The sequence below is a fragment of the Pristiophorus japonicus genome, chromosome 2 (assembly GCF_044704955.1).
Source record: "Pristiophorus japonicus isolate sPriJap1 chromosome 2, sPriJap1.hap1, whole genome shotgun sequence".
Taxonomy (NCBI): domain Eukaryota; kingdom Metazoa; phylum Chordata; class Chondrichthyes; family Pristiophoridae; genus Pristiophorus; species Pristiophorus japonicus.
In genome coordinates, this window is record NC_091978.1 from 103,234,507 (window position 1) to 103,247,881 (window position 13,375).

The 13,375-nt window shown below is 37.7% G+C and overlaps 1 protein-coding gene across 1 annotated transcript in view; it reads left to right on the top strand.

Annotated features, from left to right (window-relative positions):
- Positions 1–13,375, top strand: part of LOC139240107 (protein unc-13 homolog B-like) — an 893,314-nt gene that overhangs the window by 591,455 nt on the left and 288,484 nt on the right. The window contains exon 8 of the mRNA XM_070868486.1: positions 93–315. Coding sequence (XP_070724587.1) covers positions 93–315 — 223 coding nt within the window. The remainder of the gene's footprint in view (positions 1–92; positions 316–13,375) is intronic.

Genomic DNA, 13,375 nt, shown 5'->3' on the forward strand with positions numbered 1-13,375 from the left:
CATTTTTCAAAACAAAACCTAAAATACTGCACCCTAATCTAACTAAGCATATTACAGACAATTGGTGTGAATGTTTTCCTTTTTCTTTTCAGCATTTGAAGATCCGGACAGTGCTGTTGATGATAGAGACAGTGATTATCGTAGTGAGACCAGTAACAGCATTCCACCTCCCTATCATACCACCTCCCAACCCAATGCATCTGTTCATCAGTTCCCAGTTCAATCACGGCTGCAGCTCCAAGGAGGATCACGGGACTCCTATGCTGACTCAATCCAAAGCTATGAACTAGATTACCGGGAAAAGAAAGGAATGAGGTACGTAGTCCAATTTGGAAAGGTAGCATTTCTGTTTGTGATATTTATGTTGCGTTTTGAAATGAGTACACCATGCAGCTAGCAATCAGATATGCTATGCTTGTACAGAAAATTAAAAAAAAATAACTTCATTAGACTTAAATTGCAATTATTTCCTCAAGTCCCTAACAATCGAATTTTCAAATGACCAATTCCCTACCCTTTGACTGCACCCCCAGCCCTCCCCATCCCCCCTTCCCTTGCCACAATTCCTCTGCGGCTGTTGATTAGCTCAACCATTCCCTCAACTCCACCTCTGATTTCCTTGTCCTCAGCAAAGTCTTCATTGTCCCCCATCCTGGTCACTCCCTCAAGCCCAAGGGGTGCACAACTGCCTTAATCATACATTGCCAGTTCTGGATAGTCCATATTGATCTCTTGTGGCCTTCCCTCTCCTGGCAAAACCATCCATTGTTCTAGGATCATTCTGCAGAGCAAAGATAACCCCAACATTCTTTTCTGCACAACCAACCATCTCCTTAAACCCCTCTCCCCTACGTTATCATCCAAGTGTGAGGAGTTCATAGATTACTTTGTCACCAAGACTAGGGCCAACCATTTCAGTAGCCTCTGGTTCTTTTTTCCCTATTTCCCTTGCTCACCAAGCCAAACCTCCCCAGGTTCTTCTTATCACAGCCCTCAACACCTGTCACTTCTTAGTTTCTTTCCCATTGCCCTACCAAGCACATCTCATCCATGAGACCCAACTCCTGTTTCCTTAACCCCATTCCCACTTCACTGCTGATCACCCAATTTCCTTCATTGGCACCCATGTTAGCTGACATTGTAAATGGTTTCCTCTCTTCCAACTCCCTTCAAAACTGCCATCATCACCTTTCCTCCCCGCCCATAATCATGCTCAACCACTACTGCCCCATCTCCAACCAACCTTTTAACGGGTATGATGAAGTTTTCAGATGATACAAAAATTGGTTGTGTGGTTGATAATGAAGAAGAAAGCAGGAAGATATTAATGGACTGGTCAGGTGTGCAAATAGAATTCAATCCGGAGAAGTGTGAGGTAATTCATTTGGGGAGGGCTAACAAGGCAAGGGAATACACAATAAATGGTAGGACTCTGAGAAGTGTGGAGGAACAGAGAGACCTTGGAGTGCATGTCTACAGATCCCTGAAGGTAGCAGGCCAGGTAGATAAGGTGGTTAAGAAGGTATATGGAATATGAGAGCACGGAGGTTATGCTTGAACTGTATAAAACACAAGTTAGGCCACAGCTAGAGTACTGCGTGTAGTTCTGGTCACCACATTCCAGGAAAGATGTGATTGCACTAGAGAGGGTACAGGGGAGATTTAGGAGGATGTTGCCTGACCTGCAGAATTTTAGCTGAGGAAGGATTGGATAGGCTGGGGTTGTTTTCTTTGGAGCCGATGAGGCTGAGGGGAGACCTAACTGAGGCGTATAAAATTATGAGGGACGTAAATAGAGTGGATGGGAAGTACCGATTCCCCTTTGCAGAATGGTCAACAACCAGGGGGCATAGATTTAAAGTAAGTGGTTGGGGGTTTCGAGGGGATTTGAGGAGATTTTTTTCATCCAGAGGGAGGTGGTGGTCTGGAACTCACTGCCTCAAAGGGTGGTAGAGGCAGAAACCCTCATAACATTTAAAAAGTACTTGGATAGGCACTAGAAGTGCCGTAACCTATGAGGCTACAAACCAAAAGCTGGAAAGTAGGATTAAACTGGATAGCTCTTTGTCGGCCGGCATGGACACGATGGGCCAAATGATCTTCTGCTGTGCTGTAAATTTCTGTGATTCTATCATGCACCAAGTTCTGCTCACCCATCATCCCAGTCCTCACTGACCTATATTGGCTTCCGGTCCACTAATGTTTCAAGTTTAAAGCTCTATCCTAGTGTTTAAATCCTTGCATATATATAGCCTCCTCTAATGCTACAACCTCCCACTCCCCGAAATGTTTATCTGACTTTTGGCCTCTTGTGCATCCCCCTTTCTCATTGTCACACCATTGATGGCTGTGCCTTCAGCTATCTAGGCCTCTCATTCTGGAATTCCCTCCCTAAAACCCTCTGTTTTTTCACCTCCTTTTTAAGAATCTCATTATACCTCACCTTTTTGATCAAGCTTTTGGTCACCTCTTGTAATATCTCCTCTTTTGACTTGGTGTCCATTTTGCTTTATGCTTCTCTGAAGTGCCTTGAGACTTTTTGCCACATTACAGATGTTGTATAAATGCAACTTGTTGCTTTATGGTTGCGAATTTTACAATAATGTTGATAGGCTTTTTTGAGAAATATTTTTCTACTTATCTCGTATTGTCTTTAGTCCTTTGACCAAAATCTGTTCTTTATTTGTAAACCTATGCAGTCAGTGTTAGAACTTGGTAGATATGGTGGGGTGTCAAGAGATCACAGATAAGATCAGAAGAAACAAATGAGAGCAGTCATTCATCCGCTCTTAGCTCATTCATCAAATATAGCCTCCTTCTGTGCTGCGAGTTTCTATGATTCTATGATGCTGACAGAAATCCTCTCCTCACCCTGATAGCCACACATGTACCTTCCTGTAGAAGTCATCAGATAAATAATAAAGAGCAGGAACCTTGGATTACTTTCCCCATTCCTACACCAGGGATATTCAGGGCAATTGTGCTGTCACTTCTGTTGCCCAGAATGAGATCAATTGTTCTGCCATAAAATGCCAGAGATTGAACGGGTTCATGAACTTCCATAAGTTGCATTTAACCACTGAACAATTAAGGGGGACCTAAGATTTGAATTTTCTAAAAGGGAAAAGTGAATCTTCTACTGTGACTTTATAAAAATTGTTCTTTTTTTGGTCCCAAAATGCCACTTTCTAAAAGCCTCTTATTCCTATTTTTCTTCTTTTATGTTTTAATTACCCAAATATGTGTAAGTATGTTCTGCCAACTTCTCTGGTTAGCTGCTGAAGATGAAGATAATTGAGAAAGTATTGTGTTTTTTTGTTTCAAAATCTGTAACTAAAATTGGAGAGACCTGAAGCAGTGGAACAAATTTGTTTGAAGTCTTAACTCTGGAATAGTGCTACGTATTTATTGGAAAATGAAATGTCAAGCTTTGTTGCAAAGAGCCAACAATGTAAATTATGTAAGAGTGTATGTATATAAGTTTCTGTTTTCAACTAGTGTATGACATATGTTAAATAAGAACTATAAGTCTAGTTACTTGTAGGCTGATGTAAAATTCCATTTTGGATTGGGATGCTGAAACATTTCAGTTATGCTTGAGTGATTTTGCTGTTGAACCTTGATGACTTTTGAGATATTGCATTAAAATCAAAGTATCTGAAAGAAAAAATAGAAGTGACAGAAGTATTTATATATCTACTAAGGAATCACGCCATACAATGTGAAAGTAAATCAATTTCAGGTGTTTTTCCTAACTGCAGTGTTTTGCAGTTTTATATTAATAATCATTGTTAACAGGGTACATAATTTATATAATAAGTATGTTCATTGTAAGCAATGAACTGTAACGTTTAGAAAAAAGAAATCACCCGAGGTGCGACATGCTGTTAGATTTATATGATCTTGAGGCATCATTCGAACAATGCATTTCAGTAGCAATACCAGTGGGGCTTTTTGTTTAATTTGTATGCCATTGACATAAACATTAACCGATGTGGGGTCTGAAATGAAGTGCAGTGCACAGTAAATAATTATGTATCCTCCTGTTTCCCACTCTGTCATTCATTTTCCCTCCCAGACGATATGATAGCATAGATTCTGCTGCAAATGGTCGTAGTGATCTAGAGTCTGCATCTGAGTCTAGTCAGCTAACCAGCCGCCAGTACTCCCTCGAAAGTAGGCAGTCTCTAGATCTGTCGGATAGGTGGGTTCTGTTCTCCTTTACAGCCTTGATGTTGCCGTGTGATGGTGTACTGTGGTGCTATGAAGAAGGCATTGGCACAACTGTTTGCATGTTTTTAATGTTTTCATATATGTCATGTCAATGTTTGGGATAAAACTCATTTTTAAAAATTATGATAAATAAAGCTAGCACAACTGCATTTATGAATTTGAGCAAAACATAATCTCTATTTCTTTTCTTCTTTTGAGTTTTTAAACATCGTTTATTTTCTGATCTGTCTTATGTTTTCTCAGTATTCCATTGACTTGAGATGTTTTCAAAATTATTCTTTTTTTTTTTTATCCTATCCCCTGCTACTTGTTTCCAAAACCTTCTGTTATCCAATTATACATGCCTTGTTCCTTACAAGTCGGAGCTCCTTACCACTTAAAGGAAAAGTCAGGATCATACCCGTGGATTCTGGTGCTGGAGAAGAAGACTGGTGGGAAAGTAAATATGAGACGTTAGGGAAGCAGCTCAATGACACATTTTTGGTGGAAAGACAGAAAAACTGGCAAGAAGAAACCCCAAAGGAAAAGTTTACAGTAAGAAAAAAACATGAATACAATGAATATACAGATGGGGTAAACCAGAAAATGTTGAGGTACAATCAGCTTATGAATGGAAAATCAAACATTCTACCATACCCTCGTTATCCAGAAGAATATAATACAATAGATAGGAGGAGAAAAAAGAAATGCAGACACAATAGTTTAGAAGACAGGGATGTGAAAAGGCAAAACTATTCAAATAGTTTAGATAAATATACCACTGGGGGAGGGAATATTAGTGGTCTTTCTAGCACAATGTCAGAAATAAAATCTAAAAAACCAAAATGGAATCAGAATGACCCTTTGCTTTATAGCCAAGACATAGCAACAGCAGACAAACCGTATAAGTGGCAAGCCAAGGTAAAAAGTAACACGTGGAGAGAAACTGAGTCATTCAAAAATGACCCCGAAGACATGATAGATGTAGAAGAATGCCTGGAAGAAACATATAATGAACAGACATTGAAGAAAAGAATGTTACCTGACATTTGTGGTGTGTATGACAGCAGTGATTCTGATGAACTTTGTTGCTCGCTTGAATCTGATGATGAACAAGAGGCTTTGTTACCTGCGCAGTCATGGAATGAAAGTGGCGAAACTTTTATTAACTACAGGGAACATGACTTGGCTATTTCACATGTCCCTCAGAACCTATACCAGCTAAAACTCAGCTATGATGACGAAGTTGATGACGGATTCAACCAATCTAGAAGGAAGCAGCATTCATCTCAAAGTGAGGAAATAAATGAAGATTTTGTTGATGCAATGGATGAACTGCAATGTCTGGTGGCATCTGTGTCTGAGTACTTAGCAGAGAAAGAAGAGGAAATTAGTAAGTTTGGGTCACTTCCAAAAACACAGAACAAAACCTTCAGAAAATCTCAAGACGCGAGAGTGAGCCTCAGTATATGCATTTGTGAAGATAAAGCTGGATGTTGCCATGCACAAGGACAAGAAGAACAAAAAAGGCTGAAGCAGTCTGATATAGAAAGTAATAGTGAGTATAGCAATCAAAAATTTGACTCCATTCCAGATCTGACTGGAGTGAAGAATACCATGCAGTCTCTGTTCAGCTCAATAGGTGAGAACGTAGGAGTGGGTAAAAAGCAGCAGTCATCTGTGGAAAAAATATCTTCTGTTACTTCCGAAAGTCCAGAAGCTGGTCTCCCAAACTTATTTTCTCTGAAGCCTATGACCAATAGTTCAACAGCACATGATCCCATGAAAGATGAACCAGAAAGAACTGTTACTTTGCTATCCAAATTTCCATTCCAGTCTTCTGATAGCAAAGAATCTGCTTCCCATAATGCATTTAATGCAACAGAGGACATGCCTGTACTTCCATTTATACAGAACAAGACACAGGATGAAAATATTTCTACGACAACTGAATCATCATTATCGCAAAACACTGTTGTGGACACATTGCTGGAAAAACTGAATCCTTTAAAGCTTTTTGTGGAGAAAGATTTGTCAGATGATTCTCAGAAGGACAGTGAGCAGAATAGAAAACATCAAACTTCTGAACCCGAGAGTAAAAATGTTGTTTCTAATAAAAATATAAATTCAAATGGCGAAGAAAAAAATGCTTCACAAATATATGAAAAATGTCTTCACTTTGATGAAATTCGGAATAGTTCACAAAATAATTTTGATGGTAATTTGCAGCAGCAGAACAGCTATTTAAGTAATATTGATGAACAGCAAAAACAAGTTACTCCAGATAAATGTACAGACTATGTATTTGAGTATAACTGGTCAGAAACTATACAGCCGTTAATCCCCGTAATACAGAAAAATAAAGATGAACAAACTCCCAAAATTCTGGGATCACATAATGTTCAAAATAATGAAATGGAGAACAAAGTGAAAGTTTCTCAGAAAATAGAATCTTCTTCACATCCCAAGTCCGACACAACCAATAACTCTGGAATTAACTTGGGATTCTTTAACCCTCTTAAAAAGTCATTAAGTCAGGTTTTTTTTTCTTCATTGGACAACGAAACACACATTGCTTCTGGGAGCATGTCCCGATTTCCTTTTTACAGATCTGCAGAGGATGTTCGAGAAGAGAAAGAGAGGGCGAAAGATCATCAGACTTTCTCTCTTGTTGAAAAATTGAAACTTCCCTTCTTTTCTTCTGAAAACATCTCGTCTGAAAATCAAAAGGAAGCAAAATCTGAGGGAAGACTGTTTTCTGTAAAATTTCCTGTAAATGAGAGAACATCAGTATCAAAACAAGAAATAAATGATAAACAAGAGTCAGATAAAATTAGAGCATCTGGTGAAGACAAAGAGAGTAAACAAAGTATGTTTTTAGATATTTTAAAATTTTCATCAAACTCAAAACAAGAGACTGATGCTGAAAAAGAAAAACAGAACAGTAGCCAACAAGGATTTTTTTCAGGCTTGTTTAAATTTTCCTCAAGTGAAAATGCATCCACATCAAAGCCGGAATTGAAAGATAAAGGGAGTAAAGACAAAATTATGGGAACATCATCTGAACAAATAGATCTAAATAAACAAGTAACATTTACAGACGCAGCAATATCTTCCTCTGATCCAAGTGTCACAGTAGCTAAATCTACTTTGGAATGTGCGTATGTGACATCAAAGGAGAATGACGTACCTGAAACAGATAAACTGACTCACAATGAGCACGGATTTTTTACAGGCTTTTTAAAATGTACTTCAAATGAAAATTTATCCACATTAAAACAGGAAGTTAGCAGCAAAGATTATTCAGATAAAATAGTGAGAACAGAAAAACAAAGAGAAAGTAATAAAGACAAGTCTTTGAATATGTCATTAAATCCATCATTGGTTCAAGATGAAAGTGAGACTGTAAAACCAAACCATGCAGCTGAAAAAGAGGAAGACAACAGTAACCAGTCAAGATTTTTCTCTGGCTTCTTTAATTTGTCAACAAAGAAACAAGAGGACACAAATTCAAAACATGAGAGTCCTTTAAGTTTTTTAAAGTTGATGAATAAAGCTGGTTCTCGTAAAGGAAGAACTGAGAACCATGATGAAGGTGGTCAGCTATATTCACTCTTCACAAATGTTGTTAATATGGCAGAAAAAAAGACTGATGAAAAATCATCTTTCAGTTTGTTTGAACAGTTTTCTTCTAAATCAAAGGAGAATAGGGATGAAGACACAACATCAAAACCTAAGGAGAACTGTGATAAACAGACAAAATCATTTTGGCCCTTTAGGCAACCTTTCCTTACATCAGAAATTAAGAGTAAAGTACAACAATCCCCAAATGAACATAATTTCCCTGAAATATCGAATACCTGCCCAGCTCAATCTATAGCAAAAAACTACAAAAGTATTGCCCAAGGTTTGCAGGAATTGAAGCAAGATACAACTGGATCACTGGAACACCAGGTTCCCTGGAATTATTCATATGGAGATAGTCTAGTACACAATTTATCACCAATAAATGATAGAAAATCAGTAGACTTGTCACATTCACTTAAAAGTCATACCGATTTAAGTAGTTTAAATCTTGAATGGGAATTAAGGACTAATGACTCTACTGAAAATTACTCACATGAAGATGCCAATATATTCTGGCTAGATGATTTTACTACAAATCAAGATGCTTACCAGACTCCGTTTGGAGAGTGGAACAGTGGGACAGGTGAACGTTATGATGTCATAAATTTATCAATTCATGAGAAAGACGCCAATATTGAGGAGTGCAGGTATTTACTTACAGATAAGACTGAAAGTAGCATGGAACTTGATTATTTAGATCTTAGTGTAAAATCAGGTGATTCCAATATGCCATTTTCATATCATGAAGATTTTGACCAAGGAAGTGAAGTATGTATGAGCAGAAACTTGGAGATATATTGGAATTCGTTAGAACCTGATGAAGCTGATGAAAGGAATTTATTGGTGGAAGTGCCTATGGATTTAAGCTCTTCTGTCAGTGCAGTTACTTGCCATTTTACAGAACAGCAAGAATTGAGTAACGGAGAAAACACATTTTTCATTAGCAATTATCAAGAATACCAAGACTGCCTAACCTTACTTGAACAGGGAATATGGTGGCCTTCAGATGATGCTGAATATGGTTACTATACCTATAGTGATAATCAATACATATATTCCTTGCTGACTGATGGCAGTGGCCAATATGTGTATATATGGAGGCCAGAGACAGATGAAGAGCAAGAAGAATGGGAACATTATCAACAGATGAATGGTGATTATGATATAGAGCTCAGTAATGACATGGTTTCTGTATGTGGTTTTAAGGTGCCCATTTCAAGTGATTTAGACTTATTCTGGTACAATGAAGAACAACAAATTGAATCAGAAATTGATGATGTACCTCTTGATCTTTCTCTGGTTTTTGAGAAGAATAAACAGATAATATGTAAACATCTCGGTACTTTTTCACAAGTATTTAAGGAGTCGATAGAATGGGACAGAGAAGAGCCGCTCGACTTTTCATCAAAGCATAAAACATGCAAATTGGAAAAGCTTAAGATGGATTTCATGTCTGAACAGCAACTAGTTTATCTGCATGAAGAACTTCAAGCTACTGCTTTTGATCTTAGAATAGTCCAAAGTGGTAATTTGACTCATAAGAAATCTATAACTGATGCAGCAATACCAAATGAAATGTCAAAATCACAGTCTAAATTTTTGTCACAGCCTACCTCAACAGGGCTTTTAAGTCGATTTCATTCTTCTGCTAAATTACCAGATACTTCATATTCTGAACAAAAGATCTCTGAATTCAAGGAGCTATCTGAAGAAGAACACAAACCACCTATTAGAAAGATTTCACATTTTTTCTCTGCATTGGGTGGTTTAGTTACGAAACAAAGCATGGGAAATTCTGATAATTCTAATTCTGCTTCAGCAAATGCAACATCTGACATTCCAGCAAAGAAGGCATTTAAAATGGACATGGGTGGAACTCATCCATTGGATGACGATGTGAATAAAGCAATGCAAAATATAGGGAATGTGGAACCTTTAGTTACTGAACAAGATCATACACCAAGTAACATATTTGCATCTGGGCTAAGAAGCTTGAAATCTGTTTCCACTAACTGGAAGGCACACTCAAATGTAGCTGGAGAACAGCCAACTTTTGTTAATGAGAACCACAATCTAACAAATCAAGAATTGCCTAAGCAGGTGCCCAAATATGATCAGTTACCATATGATGAGCACAACGACTTGTGTCAAGGCACAATCAAGACAAGTTTGCAGCCAATATCTGAGAGGATTTCCAAGATAAACCAGAAATCAGTTATTGCAACACCTCAAGTCAAAGTTGTACCAACTGAGATACCATCTCAGTCACACCAAGCTGCTCCTGAAACTTCCACCATGACTGCACAGGACTCATTCTTTAAAAACCCTTTAAAACTTTTTAACCTTTCAGAAAGTCAGTCTCAAGTAAAAACTGATGAGGGAACTCGAAATGTCTTTGACTTTTTTAGAACAGCCAGATCAAAGGAAGAGCATAGCTCCTCAGACTTGAATTTGTCAGGAGGAGCAGAGGACAAAACAAAAGCACTCAAAAAGGAGGAGAAAGATCGAGCAATGACTATTCCAAGTAATGCAGAACGACAGCCTTCAGGCATTTCATCTCTTTTAGGCTCAATTGGAGACTTCTTTAAAATAGATACAAGTCCAGTTCAACAACCAGATGTTTTGAGCTCAACTAAAAATGAAAGTAAAACCTCATTTTTCGATCAGAACAGCATGCAAAATAAAATCCAGAAAAACCAGCAGGAGAATATTTCTTTGGAATTCTCAAAAAGTAAGGCATCACTTTCAAGGCCAAAAGGTTTGCATAAGCAGCAAACGCTAAGGGAATGGAATACTGATTATGAAACTAGTACAATGAAAGTAAGACAATTGCATGATATTACTAATAAATCTGTAAATGTGGAAAATGCTGTCAGTGAAACAGAAAATAAAAACGTTTCATCTTCTCTGATGCCTGGTCATGAAACCATCCCAAATAATGGTAGATCATTGATCAATGAATCCTCTGCACTATGTATTGAATATGCCTCTCTTGCTGAAGTAAAATCTGCACAGCATATTATGAAAGCAGAGTTTTCTGATATAAAGGTACCCTCAAATATTACAAATAAATCTACTGTTACAACTTTGAATAACCAATTTGGTTTGGAAAAACCTCATTCTCATATCATGACAAGACTGCAAAAAACTGATAAGGATCAAGCTAAATCTCATACAGCTGTTTCACCCCTAGAGGAAAGAAAAGTAGAGCAAAAACCCAAATCGGGTCTCTTTAATTTATCCTTTGGAAGAGATGATTGGAAACTTCCTAATATTTCAAGCTCCAAACAACAAGGGACAAATAAGGGCATATTTTCTTTCTTCAGTGCAGCAGACGAAACATCAAATCAAAACCGAGTCCCTAATAGTGGTCCAGTCTTGCCTGGTACCAAACAAGCAAGCAATTCAGAAGGGTTCTTCAAATTACCAACTTTCTTCTCATCAGCTCCCTCAGTTGAGAAAAAAACAAATGAAAATAGCTCTGTTTTTAGTTTCTTTGACAAGGCATTCATTGATGAGAAAAAGACAAAACCAGAGCCTTCTAAACCAAGTGTTGAGGGGCAGATTGAAAAGTATATAAAGCAGAATGATAAACCAACTGCAGGCCATGTAGGAAGTGTCACAGAAATGGAGCAGATGGACGTAATAGCCTCAGTTCTGCAGCAAAACTGTACTGTTGCAAGTTATAATTATAGTAATTTATCATCCTCAGAAAGCTCTGTAATAAACAATGAAAACAATAAGCCTGTAGTGGATAATGATGTTTCTGATGGAAGCACTATTGCTGCTGAGGACTTGCTATGTTCAAATCAGAATGAAAGCCAAGATGCACTTGATGTAATGTGCCATTTTAAAGATTATGATGCTCATATAGTCATGGCAGATGATTATGTCACCATATCCAACTCTAATTTTGTTGAGAGTTCGAAACCAGATTATATCAACATTGATAACTGTATTGGAGCTGAGAATGTTGTACATGTTAACGCTGTAGATGAAGGTGAAATGAAAACTGATCTCATAAGCAGTTCAGTTTATATGGTTAAAGAGTCACATAAAAGTTCTTCTGAGGACTTGTGTTCAGAGATGAAAAATGATTCAGACAAGATTGGTGCAGAAAGAGAGAGAAATTGGGAATTGCAAAGTTCCCAAGCAAATTATTTAAAAAACCTGGTAAATAAAAAACAAGAGCCTGTAACAAGCTGCACAGTTACTGGAATGGCCGATTCTAGTGGAAATGTGAAGCGACCTGAAAGTGAAAAGTGTTTGATAGACTCATCAGTAGAAATGTTTTCTGGCTTTATGTCAAAATTTAAGCTGTTTTCTACTAGTGAATCTATGAAAAGTTCAAATAGTTCATTTTCATCACTCCAGTCAGTATTTACAAACTCAAGTTCAGTATCAAGTACTCAGCAGAAAAGCTCATTTTTAAATTTGTCACAAAGTAGCCAGACTCCATCTGCCAAAACTGATCTGCTCAATAAGTTCAACTTGGCTTCTGAAGAAGCAAAACCAGCTGCAAGTTTGGAAAACGCTTTGTTTCAAGAAGAAATTGGTGAATTTATAGAAGGAAAATATTTGCAAGCTGTGAAGGATCCACACACACTTGTAGAAGAAATATCTGTTGATGTTTCTGAATGTAATATGGATATTTTACACAGTAATAACATTGCTAATACTTTATCGGAACAGGACTACAAGAGCTGCACTGAAAACAATACCCAATTTGTCCATGAAAACACTAATGGAAGAGAGGTCGATAATAATATGGAGGATACTGAATCTGTACATCAAATAGCATCTGACAGCAGATTAGAGCCAATCCCCCCAAAAACTCTTACAACAGATGAAAGTATACTATCTTCAGAGGCACAGGAAAATAAAGAGTTGCCAATTGCAGTTTCTACGAATGATACTACTCTTAGTCCTGATACAACAAATGTAGACCTTACACCTTTGGAAAATAACATTATAGAACCAAATGATGCAGTCTCCAGTATTGAGTTTCATGATAAAGATACAACTGTTTTACAGACCAATGTCAATACTTGTGAGGGACCACTTTCTGGTAGTTCACCAGCCAATACGACGTCACAAAAGACTGATTGTAAGACACCCAAGTCAGTTTTTGAAATTCCAAATGTAACAGCACTTAAATTCAATTTTCTGTCTTCTGGGGAAAGTGGCAAGCCCTTTAGTTCTATGTTTTCACAGGAACCATCTCCTAAAAGTAGCTCATTCAGGGACAGTGGGTTGTTATCGAGTTTCAAGAAGTTTTCCAAGACCTTTTTTGAAGGGGATGTTGGTCAAATGGTGAGAGAGGAGGAAAATGCACAAAGTTCTGTTTTTGGAAAACTGGACGACTTTTCATGTCAAAAAGAGGGCACCGCTAAACAAGGAAATTCTGTTATCACAAAGCAGCCTTTAGAAAGAGATAAAATGCACATCCATGATATTTCAAGATCTGATTTATTAGGTCACAGTTTAGCTGACGAAAGCCAGAGTAGCACATTAAAGGTTGAGGTCAGAATGCAAC